This window comes from Malus domestica, chromosome 02 (genome assembly GCF_042453785.1).
Source record: "Malus domestica chromosome 02, GDT2T_hap1".
NCBI classification, from domain to species: Eukaryota; Viridiplantae; Streptophyta; class Magnoliopsida; order Rosales; family Rosaceae; genus Malus; species Malus domestica.
The window spans coordinates 647018-668295 of record NC_091662.1 but is presented as its reverse complement, the minus strand read 5'-3'; the positions used below and the strand labels follow the sequence as shown (position 1 = coordinate 668295).

Below are 21278 nucleotides of genomic sequence, written 5' to 3'. Positions count from 1 at the left end.
TAATTGGAGTTAAGGGAAGGCATGTCACAAGACCGAGCATAATGACATTCCATAATTCATACAACCGACCCCACATAGGTGAAAAAGGCTTTATCGTTGTTGTTGTTAACTGGGTTTTAGTCTAAGTAAAATACTATTGCATATATTTTTTAAGATTAAGTACCTAAAACCCCCAAACCTTTTAATGTCATTCCAAATAGGTCTCAAATTTTTTGAACATTTCAAACAAGTACCCAATATATTGAAAATGTGACATCCATCAAACTCAGTTAAATTTCTTTTAGTAGCTTGAGTTTACTTTATCTATAAAAATAATCGAAGGTCATGGAAGTATAGCCTTCACCAATTAACGGTCACCACCACTCCCATCAGGCCAACACCTCCAAACCCAGCGCACAACCACCAACTCCACCTACAATTCAAGCCGCTGACATTGAGGAGAAGGTCATGGAGAGTGCTGAAATAATATGTAGTGTCATGATGAGGCCACCATCATCTTCACCCCCTCTCCCCACAAAAGAAGAATTGAAAGCTTTACTAGCCAAGAAGCGACAAATGAGCAGAAAAAATCACCTTGAAATCGTATTTGAATTCTTAATCCTCTGTTGCCACATGTATATTTAACATAAAAATTAATTGGGCTTAATGAATGTGACAATTTCAATAAGTTTAGGTTGGATACTTGTTTGGAATGTATGAGACTAATTTGGAATGATACTAAAAAGTTTGGAGAGTTTTAGGTACTTAATCTTTTTGTAATAAGTTTTAATTTTAGATTTCTTGTGTTTCAAATGAATGTTGTCATTTAGTACGACGGTTCAATGATATTCATCTTTGCTTAAATAATTTTTTTTTTGTTCAATTCTCTCTATAAACGATTTTAAATCATATTATTAATAATTCGTTATGAGATTTAGCCCACCAACTATATTTTCTCCCTCCTAATGTAAATATTATCGTTCGGAAAAAATAAAATGGAAAGTTAACACCCGAAAAAGTCTGCCAAAAAACAGCCAAGTGATAATGGTTTCAACACGTGGAAGCTAATGGCGTTGCGCTTAAAAAATTAGAGTAAATTGTACAAATGGTCCCTCAACTTTAATCAAATTGGAGCAATGGTCCCTCAACTAAAAATCCATTACCTTTGGTCCCTCAACTTATCAAAACGTGCAGCTATGGTCCCTCAACTAAAAATCCATTACCATTGGTCCCTGAACTTTAATTCAAGTGGAGAAATGGTCCTTTAACTTTAACCCACTTGTAGCAATGGTCCTTCCAATATAACTTGTTTTGACAAATTTTTTGACATAGTTGACAAAAAGAACCATAATTATACACTTTGATGAGTTAATGAACCCTAATTATATAAATGGTCATTCCAACCTAGCTTATTTTGACAAAATTTTGACAAAATTGATAAAAAGGACTATAGCTACACATTTTGATAAGTTGAGGGACCAATGGTAATGGATTTTTAGTTGAGGGACCATTGCTCCAATTTGATTAAAATTGAGGGACCATTTGTACAATTTACTCAAAAAATTAAGGGAAAAAATTGAAAACCAATGGCACAATCCTCGGCGCTCACCCAATCCCGTCGGTGACCAAACCGAAGCACGGCTCCGCTGGCGTTTCCCGACGATTCTTATCCTTCTCGCCGCCGGCTAAGGGTTTCATTTCTCCTAGCGGCCACCACCGCCACCGCTTCCGCTTCCGAGAGACTGAGCCAGGGAGGGAAATTGGATTTGCGATTCATTTCATTTCTGAGTCAGATTCAGCGGTGGGTGGTTAAACTCAATGCCTGATATCTAAATTTTTGGTTTTTTTTCTTTGCTTTTTAGGTATAGCAACAAATCCCTCTCTCTGGTGCTTGAGATTCATGGGTGCTTAAGATTCATACATGAATTCATTTGATTTTATGAATTGCTGGTGCTTGAGATTCATGGGTGCTTAAGATTCATACATTAATTTTATTTGATTTTATGAATTGAATTGAACTGAACTGAATTGAACTGAACTGAATTGAATTGAATTGAATTGAATTGATTTGATTTGATTAAAAAGCACTAGACTTGTTATTTATTCAAGAGTTTTTGTGTGCTTTTTGAATTTATTTCACCAACAAACAAATAAAGCCTCTTGCTTTCGTGGTGATGTTAGATTCTGATCTAAGTTTTTATAAAGGGTGGCTTAATTCAAGTAAGAATTTTTCAATAAGTTACCATGACAGACTGAAAGACAGACAGACCTGCTCGAGCAATTACTCAAATTGTGTTTTGTTCTGTCATTATTATTAACTAGGATGATGCTATGCGTCATTTCCAGTGCAGTTGTCAGTTGGTGATTCCAAATCCTCATTCAAACAACATCATCCTAGTTACTGAATGAATGCATGCATGCTGGCTTACATTGGCCGGTGTGGTGCAGTGGGTATTCTGTTTTAGCTTCGCATATACACATACGCGCGCGTGCGCACACGCACACACACACACACATACATTATCAACATGCTACATTAATCTGGTGCACTTGTTTTTCATGTGCATATATGAAGAATTCATTAAAAAGCAACAACAATCTTTGAGACAATATTTTCCTTGAAATGTGTCTTTTATTTAGATGGATTGGACGGGCTCTAGTTTTAGTTTTACCTTTTTCCCTGCTGTTTCTTTCTCTTTGTCTTTGCTAATTCTTAACAAACATAATATTTCATTTCGTACTGCAATTGGAAACCCAGATGTCCCAGTGCCTAGGTTCGAAGATAAATAAGCTCTTGCCTTTTCCTTTGGTCCTGTTTACGAGCACCTAAGTTCAAATCAGAGGTTTCCTGATCTAATTCTGCCCGCGTTGTCAGGTAAATTCCTTCTCAGTCTTTTATGGATCAGAACATTTTAGGTTTCATCTTTTCCTTCCGGTGCCCTTTTCCTTCTGTCTTATCTTGTCTTATGTTTAACATGTTTCATTTTTGGGGCAGTTGAAAGTCCATAAGGCCTCTTGCTTTTTCCTTTGGATGCTATTTATAAACACACCAGTCTCGAAATCAGCAATTTCCTGATCTAGTGCTACCCTCTTTGTCGGGTAAAAATTATATCCATCTCTCAGTCGTTCATACTTTGTAGATGCAGAAAACCAAGATTTTTGGCTTCTATCTTTTCCGGTGCTTTTTCTACCATCTATTGTATTTTCTTTGCTCATTACTAAAATGTTTCATTTCCCCCGTTGCAGGTTGTAATATATAAGGACTCTTGCTTTTGCTTTTGATGCTATTTATGAACACACCAGTGTCAAAGTCAGTGATTTCCTGATCTAGTGCTACTCTCTTTGTCTGGTAAAAATAAAAACCATCTCTCAGTCGTTTGTAGATGCAGAAAACCATCATTTTTGGCCTTTATCTTTTCCGGTGCTATTTCTCTACTGTCTTGTCTCTGCTTATTACCAAAATGTTTCATTCCCCCGTTGTAGGTTGTAACATTTTCCTTCTTTTGATGCTATTTATGAACACACCAGTGTCAAAGTCAGCAATTTCCTGATCTAGTGCTACTCTCTGTCTGGTAAAAATAAAATCCATCTCTCAGTCGTTTGTAGATGCAGAAAACCATCGTTTTTGGCCTTTATCTTTTCCGGTGCTATTTCTCTACTGTCTTGTTCTGCTTATTACTAAAATGTTTCATTCTCCCGTTGCAGGTTGTAATATATAGGGACTCTTGCTTTTTTCCTTTTGATGCTATTTATGAACCCGCCGGTATCAAAACCAGCAATTTCCTAATCTAGTGCTACTCTCTTTATAAGGTAAAAGTTGTATCCATCTCTCAGTTGTTTGTAGATGCAGAACACCATGGTTTTTGGCTTTTATTTTTTCCGGAGCTATTTCTCTAGTGTCTTGTTTCTCTTATTACTAAAATGTTTCATTTCGCCTGTTGCAGGTTGTAAATATAGGGGCTCTTGCTTTTGCCTTTGATGGTATTTATGAAGCACAAGTGTCAAGATCAGCGGTTTCCTGATCTAGTGCTACCCTCATTGTCAGGTAAAAATAAAATCCATCTCCGAGTCTTTTGTAGATTCAATTATACAAGGTTTTTGGATTTGATCTTTTCCGGTGCTATTTCTCGTGTCTTGTCTCTGCTTATTACTAACATGTCTCAGTTCCCCTGTTGCAGGTTGTAACATATAGAGACTCTTGCATTTGCCTTCTGATGCTATATACGCAGCAGTGTCAAAATCAGCGATTTCCTGATATAGTGCTACCCTCTTTGTCAGGTTTGTAGATGCAGAAAACCATGGTTTTTGGTTTTTATCTGTTCCAGTGCCATTTCTCGCTTCTTGTATGCTTAACATGTTTCATCACCCCCCATGCAGTTGAAATAAATAAGAGGCTCTCTATTTTGCCTTTTGATACTATTTGAGCACTTCAGTGTCAAAGTCAGTGGTGTGCTGATCTTGTACTACCCTTTTGTTAGGTAAAATCCTCTCTTTCCTATCCCTTTGGTATGCTGTGATTCGGAGTAAATACGGGATGGTTAATAGGTGGGGCACCAGGATTGTTATGGGAGGTTCCACATGGAATCCTTGGAAAGACATGTCTTCCAATTACCCTTCTTTTTCGAGCTGTTGCGAGTTTGTCCTGGGCAATGGTGAAGGTATTAGATTATGGGAGGACGACTGTCTGGGAGATAATATTACCTCATTTCCTATGCTCTTTAATATTTCCAGTTATTAGAACAAAGTGATTTCTGGCTTTGTTCTCTCTCCTAATGTCATGAAAAATTGCGATTACTCAGAGTGCAAGTTTTGGATTGAAATGAACTTGCAGTACTATGGGGTGTTTTTTTTTTCCTTCTTCACATCCGGCGGCCAGATTGTGAATATGTTTCAGAGGAGGGAATAAAAGTTACACTGCCGAGTCAGATTCAGATTCATTGGTTGCCTGATCTAATATTGGCTGGCTTTGTTAGGTAAAATCCTTTTGTCTGTACTTTGTCAGCACAAAGCCACTACTCTTTTTATGCAGTTTCATTTAAAAGCTTAAGGATCAAATTATTAAGTGTTTAGAAATCATGAAAAGTATCATATTTCTTGTTTTCCTCTTCAAATGTCTTTTCCCTACCTGTTTTGCGTTACCACCTAGCTTACCATGGTGGAGGAATAGCTGCAGGCTAGGTAGTGTGCTTGCACTTGTATTTGCCTTGAAAGCTGAGGTTGGACCAATCGCCCCTGACCAGCTGGCTTCTAGCGTATGGTGCAGTTGTGGATGAATTAGCATCTAGTTTGTATGTAGGAAACTTTTAAGTGTCTGTTCCTGTTATTGTTATTATTATTTTCACCCAAGTTTTCCTTCCGTCGTATTGATATGTGCCCCCTTTAATAATTAAAGAATTTTAAATATATATGCCTCAAGAGGCTTGAGCAAGTCCAACTTTAGGACAATTTTGCCTGTTCGGCTCTTCTTTTTGGCTTTTGCTTTTTTGTTTCACACTTCTGGTGTTTTTGCAGTCGTCGTGTTCTTTTGCCTTGCCTATTAATGTGTTTCGGTGATTTCAAATCCACACACGACATTCGAGATGCAAGGTTGTGAATTGTGCAGCCGATTGAAATTTCGCTCCTTTGTTAGGTAACGATCCTTCTCCATAGCATAGTACTGTATCTTTTTGTTTTTTCTTGATAAAAAAAATGTGTTTATGGCAACCTTTTTTTATGTAGAGTTAAAATAACATGCATAAGTCTTGTCCAGGTAAAAACGCCTACACCAAGCAAATTGACTTCGATTTTGCCGGTCTCCATGAGAGATCTTAATGGTACAATTGCCACTGATGGAGTCTGCAGTAGAACAACCCAGTTATCTCCTAGAGCAGTACCGGCCTATGCTAATATTCTTCCCCCAATAAGATTGAAAAGGACATCATCAATATTGCGGGACAATAATATTGATCATCTGCCAGAGTCATTATTGGTTGAAATCCTTTGTAGACTCCCTTGTTTTAAGTCCGTTTCTCAATGCAAGCTTGTTTCCAAGCGTTGGTGCAGTCTCCTATCAGATCCTCATTTTATCCGCCTTTTTCTATGTGTTCAAAGGAATCGTAAGAAAAAGCCAACAGGTTCTGCCATAAGCATACAAGGGGAGGAATTCCTTAGTAGAGTTTCACCATCCTCTAGGCCCCTAGCTCAGTTGTTCAAAGGGCTTGTGAGCATCCACGGTTTGAAACAAGAGCCAATTGTGGTAGGTGCCTACAACGACTTAGTTTTGTGCTGCGCAAGCGAGTATAGTCAGCGCGATTACTACATCTGCAATCCACACACAGTCCAGTGGGTTCCTCTTCCTCCCCCACCTCAAGTCTACAGTTATGTAACGGTGGGGTTCACCTGCGATCTTCCCTTCTATGACTATAAGAAAGATGATCAGCAAGGGGACATCATCCAGCTTAATGCGGAGTACAAGTTCAGGGTTGTGAGATTAATTGACCCTCGTGTTGATGATGATGACGATGATGATGTAGTTTCCTGCGAAATCGAAGCACAGATCTTCTTTTCGGAGACCGGTGAATGGAGGGAGTTCGTTTTGTCATCCCCATCCGCCATCGCGGTAGGAGACCTGTGTAGAGAGAGTATTGGCGTTGCTTCCAACAAAATGATGTATTGGCTGGGCGGTGGAGGAGAGTTTCTTATTGGGTTTGATCCGTTCATGATCGACAACAGTGATAATACTAGAACTCATTATAAATGCTTTTTCAGTGAGTGTGGCGAGTGGGATTCCGGTTTAATGGATTCCCTAGTTACGCTTGACGGGCGTCCGCGGATGTGCGTGTACGACTCTCCTACTCGCACTCTGTCTATTTGGGAGGTGTATGAAGCAAAGGAAGGTGATCAGACGGTCATGATCCACGGTGGAGCAGGCAGTTTGTGTGTGAGACGTTATAAGAGCGTATACTTGGGGGATGAAGAAATGGTTGTGATTAGTCCAAATATAAATCATATTAGAGCGGTTGTTTTCGACCCGAATAATGAGGATTTGGTGTATCTGGTTATAGATAGTACCAGAGACTGGAACAAGAAAGACGTTATCAGGTGCAATACTCGTACAAGAGAGATGTCAAAGGTGTTGTTTGCACCTGTTTCCATTTGTGCTTCCGTGGTGGCCGACACCAGTCCGTCAACTACCACAACGTGGCGAGCCCAGGCCAAACCTCTCAACTTGATTTGGTAAAATAAACAGATGAATGTTTGTATCATGTTTTTGTGTTTTGAATATAAAGGTTAGGTTGGGGTTTTGGTGGTCATACGTTGAGCTTGGAGGTAGTGGAGGCTTGTTATTTTTCGTTTTTCATTTTTATTTTCTGGTTATATTTGGGAAATTTTTATTTATTCATTTTTATATCTTTTTTGAAGTTATTTTATTATTATTTTGGTGCCTAGTTAAGCTAAAAAGTGGCATCCATTGTTGCCACGTGTATATTTAAAAGACAAATTAAGTGGCCATAATGAATGTGACATCTCTAATAAGTTTAGATTGGGTACTTATTTGAAATGTTTGGGATCAATTAGGTACTTAATCTTTTTTTAATATTTTTTAATTTTAGATTTCGTGTTTCAAATGGAAAGTAAACACCCGAAAATTTCTGCCAAAAAAATGCCAAGTGATAATGATTTCAACACGGGGAAACTAATTGAAATACCACCAGCACAATCCTCGGCGCTCACCCAATCCCGTCGGTGACCAAACCCAAGCACGGCTCCGCCGGCGTTCTCCGACGATCCTTATCCTTCTCGCCGCCGGCTAAGGGTTTCATTTCTCGCAGCGGCCACCACCGCCACTGCTTCCGCTTCCGCCAGACTGAGCCAGGGAGGGAAATTGGATTTGCGATTCATTTCATTTCTGAGTAAGATTCAGCGGTGGGTGGTTAAACTCAGTGTCTGATATCTAAATTTTGGTTCTTGCTTCGCTGTTTTAGGTATAGCAACAAATCCCTCTCTCTGGTGCCTGAGATTCAGACATTAAAATTTATTTGTTTTTTATGAATTGAATTGAATGGAATTGATTTGATTAAAAGGCACTAGACTTGTTATTTATTCAAGAGTTTTTGCGTGTTTTTTGAATTTACAACAAACAAATAAAGCCTCTTGCTTTTGTGGTGGTGTTAGATTCTGATCTAAGTTTTCTTAAAAGGGTGGATTAATTCAAGTAAGAACTTTTCATTAAGTTACCATGACAGACTGATAGATCTGCTTGAGCATTTATTCAAAATTGTGTTTTGTTCTGTCATTAGTATTAACTAGGATGATGCTATGCTTCATTTCCAGTGCAGTTGTCAGTTGGTGATTCCAAATCCTCATTCGAACATCATCCTAATTACTGAATGAATGCATGCATGCTGGCTTACATCTGCCGCTGTGGTGCAGTGGGTATTCTGTTTTAGCTTCTCATACACACACACATATATACATATCACCATGCTACGTGAATCTGGTGCACTTGTTTTTCATGTTTGACATACGCATATATGAAGAATTCATTAAAAAGCAACTATCTTTGAGGCAATATTTTCCTTGGCGTATGCCTTTTATCTAGTTGGATTGGACTGGCTCTAGTTTTCGTTTTACCTTTTTCCCTACCGTTTCTTTCTCTCTGTCTTTGCTAATTCTTAACAAACATAATATTTCATTTCATAGGCAATTGGAAACCCAGATGTCCCGGTGCCTAGGTTCGGAGATAAATAAGAGGTCTTGCCTTTTTCCTTTGATCCTGTTTACGAGCACCGAAGTTCAAAATCAGCGGTTTCCTGAACTAATGCTGCACGCGTTGTCAGGTAAATTCCTTCTCTGTCTCTTATGGATCAGAATACCAAGATTAGATTTTTGGTTTCATCTTTTCCTTCCGGTGCCCTTTTTTTCTGTCTTATCTTGTCTTATGTTTAACATGTTTCATTTTTGGGGCAGTTGAAAGTCCATAAGGCCTCTTGCTTTTGCCTTTGGATGCTATTTATTTATAAACACACCAGTCTCGAAATCAGAGATTTCCTGATCTAGTGCTACCCTGTTTGTCAGGTAAAGATTATATCCATCTCTCAGTTGTTTGTAGATACAAAAAACCAAGGTTTTTGGCTTTTATCTTTTCTGGTGCTATTTCTCCTGTCTATTTTATTTTCTCTGCTTATTACTAAAATGTTTCATTCCCCCGTTGCAGGTCGTAATATATAGGCACTCTTGCCTTTGCCTTCTGATGCTAATTATGAACACACCGCCTTCTGATGCTAATTATGAACACACCAGTGTCAAAATCCGCAATTTCCTGATCTAGTGTCAGGTAAAAATAATATCCATCTCTCATTCGTTTGTAGATGGAGAAAACCATTGTTTTTGGCTTTTATCTTTGCCGGCGCTATTTCTCTAGTCGCTTGTCTCTCCTTATTACTAAAATGTTTCATTTCCCCGTTGCAGGACTCGTGCTTTTGACTTTTGATGCTATTTATGAACACGCCAGTGTCAAAATCAGCGATTTCCTGATCTAGTGCTACTCTCTGTCTGGTAAAATTAAAATCCATCTCTCAATTATGGGATCGATTGTATGAATCCTGAAATGCCATTGCACTCGGTCTTGTACTCCATGTCTTTTAGAGTTTCTTTCCAAGTCTTTCTAGATCTTTTTCTACCCTTATACCTTGGACGTCTCTCATAAAGACACCTTTCTAACAGGAGCATTTGTAGGTAAAGACTGGTGGAGCAACGATAAAGAATTTTGCCTTGTGTATCTTTCTGAAGCGAGAGTTTCAACTTTTTCATGGTAATAGAGGGAGTCAACTTTGGGTATTAATGAGAAAAATAGTCAAAATATGAAAAACAAAAAAAAATAACTCATCTCAACGATAACCCCTCAAAACAAAAACAAAATCAAAATCAAAATCAAAATCAACCGTTGGAAACTGTTTGAAAAGGATAGCACACTTGTAATTATGTGTAAAACCAGTGTTGTAGAAATAGTGATTGGCATTCAGATTGTGTACAGCCAAAAAGGTATCTTCTCGTGTCATGTGGCTAATGAGAGACTTATAGAACAACAGATCTGGAGAGTGCACCAAGGCTAGCATCCCTCTTAAACTAATTACAGACCAACAACCTACAATCAGATATTGAAACTCAAAAAACCCTATCTCTAAGCCTTCACCCTCTTCTTCCCTGGTTGACCACAGTAACGAATCTCTGAAATCAAGTCCGGTCGCTCCCTTTGAAGTAGACCTTGTCTGTGCCTAAAAGTTCTAGCTCTTTCATTCTCCCTGTAAAACCCCTGATGGACAAATAAGACATTTAAGAAACTTTTTCCTAAAAAAAAAAAAAAAAAAAAAAAAAAAAAAAGCTGCTTAATTGACAACTTACAAAATCATGGAACGACTTTAGCCAAGCCGTTTTTGTCTGTCCATACAACTCTACCACAAGGCTGTGGAATTTGGTAAAATTGTGAACAATGAATGAAGCGTTATCTCCTCCCCAGGAGATAACACTTCTGATATCTTCATCCACCGATGATTTTGTTAATAGGCTGAATAGATTCTTCACAGGCTCTCTTGCTCCCATCCGTACACCATAGTACGCACCCAAGTTTTCCGTCATCTTCCAAACCTGGTGAACTTCTGAAGCAAACAACCCTTTGAAAACAATCTTATGTTGCCCCTTCAACACATCTGCCTTCATAGTTTTGGTAACCTACAACAATATTTTACATTAAATGAAAGGAAAAATGGCTTGGATAAAGATATCATCGGTGGATGAATCGATTCAGCCTGTTAACAAAATCATCGGTGGATGAAGATATCAGAAGTGTTATCTCCTGGGGAGGAGATAACGCTTCCTTCATTGTTCACAACTTTACCAAATTCCACAGCCTTGTGGTAGAGTTGTATGGACAGACAAAAACGGCTTGGCTAAAGTCGTTCCATGATTTTGTAAGTTGTCAATTAAGCAGCTTTTTTTTTTTTTTTTTTTTTTTTATGAAAAAGTTTCTTAAATGTCTTATTTGTCCATTAGGGGTTTTACATGGAGAATGAAAGAGCTAGAACTTTTAGGCACAGACAAGGTTTACTTCAAAGGGAGCGACCGGACTTGATTTCAGAGATTCGTTACTGTGGTTAGCCAGGGAAGAAGAGGGTGAAGGCTTAGAGATGGGGTTTTTTGAGTTTTAGTATCTGATTGTAGGTTGTTGGTCTGTAATTAGTTTAAGAGGGATGCTAGCCTTGGTGCACTCTCCAGATCTTGTTCTGCAAGTCTCTCATTAGCCACATGACACGAGGAGTTACCTTTTTGGCTGTACACAATCTGAATGCCAATCACTATTTCTACAACCCTGCTTTTACACATAATTACAAGTGTGCTATCCTTTTCAAACAGCTTCCAACGGTTGATTTTGTTTTTGTTTTGAGGGGTTATCGTTGAGATGAGTTATTTTTATTTGTTTTTCATATTTTTCTCATTAATACCCAAAGTTGACTCCCTCTATTACCATTAAAAAGTTGAAACTCTCGCTTCAGAAAGATGATCAGACGGTCACGATGCATGGAGGAGATGACAATTTGTCTGTGAGACTTAATAAGAGGGTATATTTGGCTGATGAGGAAATGGTTGTGATTAGGCAAGAGATAGATAAATTGTGTGGGGTGGTTTTTGACCCGAATAATGAGGACATCTTGTATATGTTTATAAATAATCTCAGAGCCCTGATGAAGAAAGACATTATCAAGTGCAATACTCGTACAGGAGAGGTGTCAATGGTGGCTACATATCAGAGAATCAATTGTATTTGCCACTTCCCATTTGTGCTCCCATGGTGGCCGACGCCAGTCCCTCAACTACCACAACATGGCCAGCCCAGCCCAAACCTCCCAACTTGACGGTAATTTTGTTGTTTGGTATAATGAAGAGATGAATTTCCTTTCGTGCTGGTTTGTAATGTATGTTTGTTATCCAACATTGTCGGAACAATACGCTTAATTAGTAATAAATAAAAGGGTGGGAGCGAGAACTCTTCTTGTGTGTCTATGGTTGGTTGTTAGAGGAGTTGAAACACCTTTGCTCATTGCCATATTACCTGATCGGTATCTTATAATTTTGATCGGATTCAATATAAATTAGTGTTTTTGATTGTGTGTGTGTGTGTGGATTATAGGTTGGCATCTGTTTGACAAAATTTTGAGGGTGTTTCGCACCGAAATTTCATAGTTAATTTTATTATTTGTCAGTGAAGTCATATATAGCGAGGGATATGTATTGAGAATAATACCAGACATTATTATTAGTGTCAATGTCGATTCTGCAATGTGTTTACTGATTCCATGATCGAAAGTTTTCATATTCAGTGTAGGATTGTAGCTTTACCAAGGGTGGTCGCCCCTCATGCAGTTACAGAGTTTTCTTTTCATTCTTCCATTGAATTTTCTTTGAGAAGATAGCCCCTTCGTAATCTGTTTAAAGCAGACAAGACTTTCAACTTTATATTGTAAGCCCCTTTCTTTGTGCTGACAAGTGATTGTAGAGGGGAGAGTCGGAAGCAACGATGGACAGAAAACCTGTCTGTCTATCGTTGCAGGCCGATATTTGGACCCTGTTTTAGACCATATAAAGAATTTTCCTAATTTGGGGTTCAAGTCATCTTTGTCATGCAGATCCTTCCTCATAAGGGCCTCTCTTTTTTACTGCTTTAGGTTGATGGCGTCCTCCTCACAAGTACAAAATATATTCTCTCTCTTTTAAGTTATGCCTTTCGTTTCTTTTTACTTGTACACACTAGAAAACAATACGATTTAAAGTCCTCGATCAGCGGTCTTGAGGCACAGAAAATAGCCCAACTGCTATGGCCCTAGCCCTGGCAAAAATCCTGTTCTAAATTTCAAAACTAAGCAAGCACATGGGGTCGAACTTGACTGCAACTCTGTGCGAGAGCGTGCGCAGCAAGGCAGCTTACAAAGCGAATTTGCTTGGCACAATCAAACCTCACCGCATGAACCAATCAATGTCACTTCGAAGTTCAAGGGAAAATGTGCGGGTGTTGGAATGCTCGACATTAGCATCTCCGATCCATGTGACCTAAACGTCCGGTTTGGCTTGGCACAATCAAACCTTATGATGAAAGAGTATTTGCTGCAAAGATTTCGAGTGGAAACCACCATCGAAAACTCCATGATATGCTCAAATTGAAACCACTGTTGGACGGGGAACACTTTGAAAAATTGAGCGTTTAGATGGTATCGCCTTATGCTCATTCTACATGATTGAAGTTAACAAGTATGAATCATAACCGGATAGGATCAGGTTAGGTTCGGTTTTTATTGGCAAAAGTTTCCGGAATGTTCGAGTACTATTTCTGAATGTTTCAAAAGCACTCGGCACGTAGTTGCCGAGCTGTTTTTAGTGGGTTAATCAATTTTGAACGTCCGTCTTTGCAGGAATATTTTCGAATGTTCGGAGTGTCCTTCTTTCAAATTTTGATTTAGTTCTTCACAATGCGTCTAAAGCTCCCAAGCTGATTTGGTAAAACAAAGAGATGAATTTTTGTCTTATGTTTGTTATCCAACATTCGTAACTCCTGATGAACAAAGGGTGTGTTGAATTTGTGGTTGAACTACATTGGGCCTGAAGCTAATCTCACTAGCCCATTAAGTGGGTCTTTTATTTAACCCATGTGAAAGCCACGTGAGTGGCTAGGGTTGTTGGAGAAAATAGGCAGCAGCCTTATATAAGGCTTGATGCCTTTTTGGTTTCATCGAGCAGCAAAAACAGAGAGAGATTAAGATTTAGTTTGGGAGTGAGGTGCTTAAAAAAAAAACATCCATGAAAAAAAGCTGTGGGGGTTTTAGGTGTTTGGTAAACTGAAAAAAAGAGGCTTATTTTGGAAGCTACTGTGAGAATAAGCTGAAATCAAAGGAAAAAGCTGAAGCTACTATTTGCAGCTTTGGAAAACTGGCTTTTTTTCAAAGCACACGGAGCTACAGTGCTTCTTTAATGAAAAGACTCACTATTAGACTGCTTTTTTTTCCAAAAGCACTTTTACAAAAAAGTTTACCAAACACTCTGCTGATTTATTTCACAGCTGCTTATTCTCACAGCACAGCCGCTTATTCTCACAGCAGCTTGTTTTCAAAGCACAGCAATACCAAACCAGCCCAGGTGCCGCAGCTCCATTTTGGTTTTGGGGAGAAGAAGAAAGTGTGCTTCTCTCATTTGGTTCGTTCCATGACTACATAAGTTCTCAATTAAACAGTTTTTTAATTTTTTACAAAAAAAAGTTTCTTAAATATATTATTCGTCCATCAGGGGTTTTATCGGGGAGCAAAAGAATATTTTTAGGCACTGAGCCAGGGAAGAAGAGGGAGAAGGCTTAGAGATCGGATTGTTTCAGTTTCAGTATTTGATTGACGTATGTAGGTTGTTTCAGTTTCTAGTATAAAACTCTCAAACTGATTACAGAACAACAGTTTTATACTCGAAATTGAAATAACCTACATACTTAATCAAATATTGAAACTGAAACAACCCGATCTCTAAGCCTTCTTCCTCTTCTTTCCTGGCTGACCAGTGGACCACATCTCTGAAATCAACTCTGGTTGTTCTTTAAACCCACATATTTGTTCTAGACTGGGATTGGTGTTAAATAGCGCAATCACAGTTCTAATCCAGTCAAGCAAGCATGCCATATTGGTTGAATTTTATCCGACTAACATGCCCATAAGTATGTTTCTCAATGCAACGTACTCCTTTCAAATGTTTCTCAATGCAACGTACTCCTTTCAAATTATTATTATATTCTAACAACTAGCATATGGGCACACAGTGTGTGAGAAAACTTTTTATTTTTGTTTTTGAAATAGAAGAGAGTAATAGAGAATGTAGGAGTGGGATTTTTTTTTTAAAATTAGAGATATGTTATGATTACATGTAGGTGAGGTTTTGAAAAAAAAATACAGCAAAATTTGGTTGTGTGAAATTACATTTTTGTCTCATATTTTTTATTCATGTTCTGTTTTAATTAGAGGATTAAACTGGTAATTTTATAGAATTTTGGTTGAGAATGAGTTTTGTTAATTAGTAAAGATAATATTTGGAACAAATGGCGGGTCTTTTCTAAAGGAAAACTAATGAAAAGGGTTTAAAAACTTTGAGGTTTAATGATAAGAACAAAATAAAGGGTAAAGTGAATAGTACCATGATTGACTTTTTAGTATAAAAATGTGGTTTTTCGTTAAAATGAACAGTACCGGGTGCTTTTCGTTAAAGTTCCCCTTTTCTAATGGAAAATGGGCTCAAAAAATTGAAAACTAAAAAGAAAAATAAAAGAATAAGAAAAAACCAAACTGAATTGTAATAAACCAAACCGAACTAAAAGGACTGAAATTTTTTAGTTTGCTTTTGGTTTCAGTGATTTGAACAACATTGTGGTAGAATAAAGAAAATTTTGCTTCTATTATAACTTTAAAGGAGTTTCTGTTTGTAGTCGTTTAACCAAAGTTTAAGGGTTCAGATTGGTAGATTTGGTTGTGTAAAATTATATTTATATCCCATATTTTTTATTCATGTTATGTTTTAATTAAAGAGTTAAACTGATAATTTTATAGAATTTTGATTAACAATGAGTATTTTATTAATTAGTAAAGATACGAAAAAGAACAATTTAATGTATTTTTGCATTTGACAACTTCCTCTGCATTCGATAATCAATACAGCCACCTCTGCTTCCTAGGGGTGGGTTCAAAAAACCGAAAACCGAAAAAAACCGAACCGAATATATATTTAATTATTTTTTTTATAATATTTTAATTATAAAAAATAAAAAAATCTCTAAAGTTCTGGAGGCATGTGGGTTTGAACCCGTGCACTCCTGTTGAGAGGTTTCAACGAAACCAACATGGCAATTGGTATTGTTTTGTTATAGTTGTATAACTAAACTATTTATAAAGATATAAATCTATAGCCTTTTGTGCAATTAGAAATCAACAAAACCCTAGCCACTAGTAGTAGCAGCCAACCTTTTCTTTTTTCATTCCCCTCTTCTCTCTCTCTCTGCCCTGCGCCTCCAGACTCCCTTCTTGTCCAAATTTCTCCATTCTTCTCTCTCCGTTTCTCGATCTTCTCACTCCAGGGTAAGATCTCCAATCTCTCTTATTTATTTTGTCGATTTATGGGTTTTTTTAGAGTAAATTCCATGGAGGGAATCTGAAATTTTGGTGTAAATTTATGGGTTATTGTTTTGTTTTGTATTGTAGATTTGTTTGATTTTTGTGTTGTGAGAGTCTCACCCATTTCTTTCCCTTTCTTTTTTTCTACCTTGATATCTATATTTGCTTATCCCCTTTTTTCGCAATTCTTTTCTTCATTTTTGCATACTCCTTTCTCAATTGACCTTTTTTGTTTGTTTTTGATAATTTTTTTTATGTCAATGTTGATTTTTAAATTCCGTTTGAAGTTCAATTTTTTTTCTGGGTAATGTTTCCAATTATTTTTGTAATCTTTATATTTTTCGGTGGATTTTTTGTGACTAAAGTTTTAATCTTTTCGTTTTGCAGTGGGCACTGAAGTTGGGTGGATGAAATCCTTTTCCTCCTCAGATCACAGGAACAAGAAACAGTTGTTGCATGCCTCAAATCGTTACTGTTTCGACGAGGGTTAATGGAGAGAAAGGGTAAATTTGCAGCCGAATGCAGAAAAAAAATGTGCTTCAAGCTCCAGATATTAAAAAAAAAAATCATGAAAAAATCGAAAAAAAAACCGAAACCGAACCGAAAAAAATCAAAACCGAAAAAAACCGAAAAGAAAAAAACCGAAAAAAAATCGGACCGAATCGAACCGAACCGAAATTTCGGTTTGGTTTCGGTTTTAGCAAAAAACCGAACCGTTTCAAACCGAACCCAGCCCTACTGCTTCCTTCTACTTCTCTCTTCATTAAGGTAATATTCTTGTCTTCATCTGGTAATCTTGATGTGGTACAGTCTGTTTATGGCTTCAATTCATTTTTTATTTGGGCATTTGAATTCTAGGGTTTTGGATTTGGGGGTTTTCAATTTCGTTTGAAATTTCAGAAAGCTTTTTGCGTAAGGGTTTGTGTTCTGCAATCTTCATTGAATCTAGCACTTTTCTTCAATAGTTTGTACTTTAATGACAGCAGCTGCAATTTGTGTTTCTCCATGTAGTTTGATACTTTGATTCATTGACCTTTCTGCAATAACTCTTCGCTGTATGCAAGCTTTAGTTAGAGTTCAGGCTCGGGTGCGAGCAAGGCATGTTCGCTGTTTGCAAGCTTTAATTTGGGCATCTTCGTTCATGTTTTCATATTTCAATTTGGAATTCCCGATTTATCTCAAAATCCTGAAAATATTTCGGGATTCTTGAAAATTTGGTTTGGGATTGGTCTTCAAAATTTCTGTCTCGAAAAATTTCAGTTTGGGATTCGGGATACTTGTTTCGGTTCGGTATCCCATACCAAACTAGCCATACTTTTTGGTTTGAGTTTTTTGGTTTTCCTTTCAATGCACATTGTTATGATTTGGGTCTATGCATTGGAGTAGAAAACATTGTGTCAAACTCAAATTTCAGTTTTAACAATTAAGGTATGTGCATTAGTAGGGAAAACATTAAAGTCAAAACTCTCAATGTGGGTTTTAACAATTTGGGTATGTGTATTAGAGATGGTTGGAGTCAAACCTCATCTTTATTTTCTTGGTCGAATAACATCGGGTCTCACTTTAGCTGAAAACTTATATACAAGTGTTAAGTATCAGGTGGATTGGAGATGTTTTGATTTACATCTAGTGCGTTGAAGATGGCCTAACTCTCCGGTGCATTGGTGAGTCCTTGCTTCTCATTTTTAGGCTCAAATATAACATTTTCTTTAGTCCAACTTTTCCGACATTTTGGCCTTGTTACATAACTTTTGGCAAGGGGATATTCTAAACTACTTTAATCTACTATAACAGCGATTCATACTTAGGGTAGCCAACTGGCCTGACCCGCATCTAACTAAATGACTTAATTGTCTTTAATTAGTCTGGTATAAATGGCTCGAGTATGTCTTGGAAAATCCCTCTGATTGAATTTCCCAGGTTTGAGCTTCTTTTCCCTTGTTTGTCAAGTTTTTATAGAGTAATGTATGCACTAGTTAAAGCATTGTTTTTGTGTTTTTGAGAATTATTGTTCTCATATTACAATATGGACCTGTGTGTGACTTTTAAAATAAGTTCGGGTTTCTGTAATGTTCCCAGACGTGTTAACATGCATTTAGCCCTTTCAGGTATCTTTGTCTTAGTTCGTTTCCTGTTTTTACTCATCTCTATCTTAACATGGTATTTGAGTAGGTCTGGTCTTGCTTTTCTGCAATATTTCTATCCATGCCCACGCACACTGTTCTTGATTAGATGTATCCATCACTTTGTAACGAGTGTTTGATCCTCGTTTTCTCTGGTACTTGATGGGTTTTGTGCTTCCTAGAATCTTAGTATTGGAAGTGACATATTCCATGTTTTTTTTTTCCTCTACCAATCTGAATATCAATATGTTCATGGCTCCAATTTTATTGCCAATTTCTCTTTTATTTTGTGCTTTGAGAGATTTTTTATTGGGTTTCGTTTGCTTGATTTAATTACTTTTTTTTTACCTGTGTTGTTCTTTAAATTTTCGTTTTGAATTAATTACCCTTTTTTTATTGTGTCTTGCCGCCCTAGATTCTGGCTCTTTGGATTCCTCGCTGGATGAAGTTATGAGGTGCTTAATTCTTCTCTTAATATACCATAGGTTAATTTGTTTATTTATTTATGTTGTGTTACCATGCAGTACAAAGAGGCCCAAGGCTGGGGTTGGGAGCACTGAGGCAACCGATGGGGCTGGGAGCATCAAGACAACTGATGGGGCTGGGAGAGAGCTGGATGGTTCTTCGGAGCCGTCTAGCAGTGAAGATTTTGCCTGGCTTCTTGAGAGAGCTAAATTGTTCTTCGAAGCTGTCTAGCAGTGAAGAATTTGCCTGTCTTCTTGAGAGAGAACTGGATGGTTCTTCGGAGCCATCTAGCAATGAAGAATTTGCCCGTCTTCTTGAGAGAGCTAGATGGTTCTTTGGTGTCGTCTAGCAGTGAAGAATTAACCCGGCTTATTGAGATTGATGCTGAAAGGTACTTCTTTATAAAGTATGAATTTCGGTTGTTAGATGACTCATTGTCATATGATTTACCCTGCAATACAAAGAAATTGTTGAGCCATTATAAGCTTTACTTGGTTGTCGATCTATATTACACACTACTTAATTCCACTTATCTAAATCAAATGACAGTTGGAGAGGAATAATTACGTAGCCAAACAGATAGTCTGTTCTTTGGATCAGTTACAAAGTTAGTTGCATTAGTTTCGGTAGCAATGTTTCTGACATAAAACTAGTTTGATTAGATTTTGTTCATTGTAATTCTTTGATTGTCTTATCATGATTACATGCCTATGCAAGCTCTAATGTTTTTGCCCAATTACTTACATCATCTAACTTTGCTTATGATACTTATAAGCGAAGTTAGATGATAGATGATATAAGTATCATAAGCAAAGTTAGATGATGTAAGTAATTGGACAAAAACATTAGAGCATGCATAGACATGTATTCATGACAACACATTCAAAGAATTACAATAAACAAAATCTAATCAAACTAGTACTATATGTTTGGCTACGTAAGTATTCCTCTCCAACTATCATTTGATTCAGATCAGTGGAATTAAGCAGTGTGTAATCAAGATCGACGAACAAGTAAAACTTATTATGGCTCAGCAATTTCTTTGCACTGCAGGGTAAATCATATGACAATGAGTCCTCTAACAACCGAAATTCATACTTTATAAAGAAGCCAGAATAAGTACCTTTCAGTATCAATCTCAATAAGCCGGGCAAATTCTTCACTGCTAGACGGCACCAAAGAACCATCCAGCTCTCTCTCTCAAGAAGACGGGCAAATTCTTCACTGCTAGATGGCTCCGAAGAACCATCCAGTTATCTCTCAAGAAACTGGGCAAATTCTTCACTGCTAGACAGCTCCAAAGAACGATTTAGCTCTCTCAAGAAGCCGGGCAAATTCTTCCCTGCTAGACGGCTCCGAAGAACCATCCAGCTCTCTCCCAGCCCCATCAGTTTCCTCGATGCTCCCAGCTCTATTGATTGCCTCGGCGCTCCCAGCTCTATTGATTGCCTCGGCGCTCCCAACCCCATCGGTGTATTCAATTAGGATTTTAAAGAAGTTTATAACATTTCAGGTGTATTCAATTAGAAATTGATTTTAAAGAATTGGAGAAATTTCATAGTGTATTTTAAGCATTCTCAAATCTCCTATAAAATTTTGAGGGAATTGAATCAAAATTTTATATGAAATATCTACAAATCAATTAAACTCTATAAAAATTTATAAATCTCTCAAATTCTCAATTGAATACATCCTTATGGGTTTTTTTGAATTTCTTTCAGCAACAAACAAATAAAGCCTCTTGCTTTTGTGGTGGCGTTAGAATCCGGTACACTTGTTAAGGGCTTGATAAAGTCCAATAACATATGATTCATGTTAGGATTCCTTAGGGATAGACTCGTACATTTATTATTTCCTAATAAAAATCCACCAATAAGTAAACGTCCAAAAGAAATTCAAATAAAGTGCCATGTAAGATAATAATTGACCCGCTAATAAAATTGATTTACCACTATGCCATTGTTCACCTTCACATTGCCGCCACTGTTTATTTCTCTTTAAAAATCGATGTGTGACGATCAGTTTCCTTTTATTTCTTTGATATTTTTGAGTCCATTTGTTCATGTATTTGACAATTACAAATAAATAATCTTAATGTGTCTCAATATAATTGCAAATTGATTAGTTTAATTACCTCTACTATTGTTTCGAAGAATGATTAGTTTTTCTGTCAAACATGATTTATACTACTACATAGTTCCTGGTAGTTTATGAGTTATTCTTCCAACAATTTATGTGCAGCTCGTATTTTATATATTTTTAAAGCAAATGAATTTTTTGAGATTTTATTTTTAGATTATATAGCAACTTCCCTCATGAATCCTGAAAACCATGTGCCTTGTATGAACAAAATATGACTGACAATTTTTTGCACGACCTGTTAATTCTACATGAAAGAACATGAAAATAACAAATTAATGTTTAACCCGTTGATGAGTCGGGTCGTTATCAGGTCACCATTAAGAACCCCATGATAATTTTTTGCATAATCCGTTATAACCCATCAAGACTCATTAACGAATCAGGTCGTTATCGGTTTACC

General features: G+C 37.2%; 1 protein-coding gene and 2 long non-coding RNA genes across 25 annotated transcripts; all 3 read left to right on the top strand.

Moving 5' to 3' along the window:
- The first annotated feature begins 1036 nt into the window (after positions 1 to 1036).
- On the top strand, positions 1037 to 9820 carry LOC103406692 (uncharacterized). Of its 23 annotated transcripts, none has more exons than XR_011571184.1 (10): positions 1550 to 1780; positions 2738 to 2854; positions 2975 to 3078; positions 3226 to 3328; positions 3508 to 3551; positions 3685 to 3789; positions 3924 to 4024; positions 4158 to 4257; positions 4357 to 4457; positions 4779 to 4952. XR_011571184.1 is itself a non-coding variant. In XM_029108368.2 (8 exons), the coding sequence occupies exons 3-5, from the start codon at positions 5777 to 5779 to the stop codon at positions 8940 to 8942; spliced, it is 1569 nt and encodes a 522-aa protein (XP_028964201.1). In that variant the 5' UTR covers positions 4813 to 4952; positions 5491 to 5608; positions 5729 to 5776; the 3' UTR covers positions 8943 to 9036; positions 9176 to 9295; positions 9430 to 9516; positions 9697 to 9820. The 23 variants fall into 23 exon arrangements, 5 of the variants coding, with proteins under 5 accessions (XP_028964201.1, XP_028964200.1, XP_070661124.1 ...); XR_011571172.1 differs by having other exon boundaries at positions 3463 to 3551; positions 4811 to 4952; XR_011571171.1 differs by having other exon boundaries at positions 3463 to 3551.
- Positions 9821 to 15979: 6159 nt separating this feature from the next.
- Positions 15980 to 16816, top strand: LOC139192160 (uncharacterized). The gene is made up of 2 exons (XR_011576080.1): positions 15980 to 16112; positions 16536 to 16816. It is a non-coding gene; the product is annotated as an uncharacterized lncRNA (long non-coding RNA).
- An 865-nt stretch (positions 16817 to 17681) lies between these two features.
- LOC114827008 (uncharacterized) lies at positions 17682 to 20866 on the top strand. The gene is made up of 4 exons (XR_011576085.1): positions 17682 to 17812; positions 17943 to 18068; positions 18687 to 18726; positions 20458 to 20866. It is a non-coding gene; the product is annotated as an uncharacterized lncRNA (long non-coding RNA).
- Positions 20867 to 21278: the final 412 nt, after the last annotated feature.

Excerpts from the sequence above, each read along its gene's own strand:
- LOC103406692 (XM_070805023.1), top strand. The coding sequence starts at position 5,777 with ATGAGAGATCTTAATGGTACAATTGCCACTGATGGAGTCTGCAGTAGA. Across the intron at positions 7,195-8,661 it reads AAACCTCTCAACTTGATTTG|GCAATTGGAAACCCAGATGT; the intron begins GTAAAATAAACA and ends TTCATTTCATAG. Across the intron at positions 8,799-9,036 it reads AATGCTGCACGCGTTGTCAG|GTAAAGATTATATCCATCTC; the intron begins GTAAATTCCTTC and ends CCTGTTTGTCAG.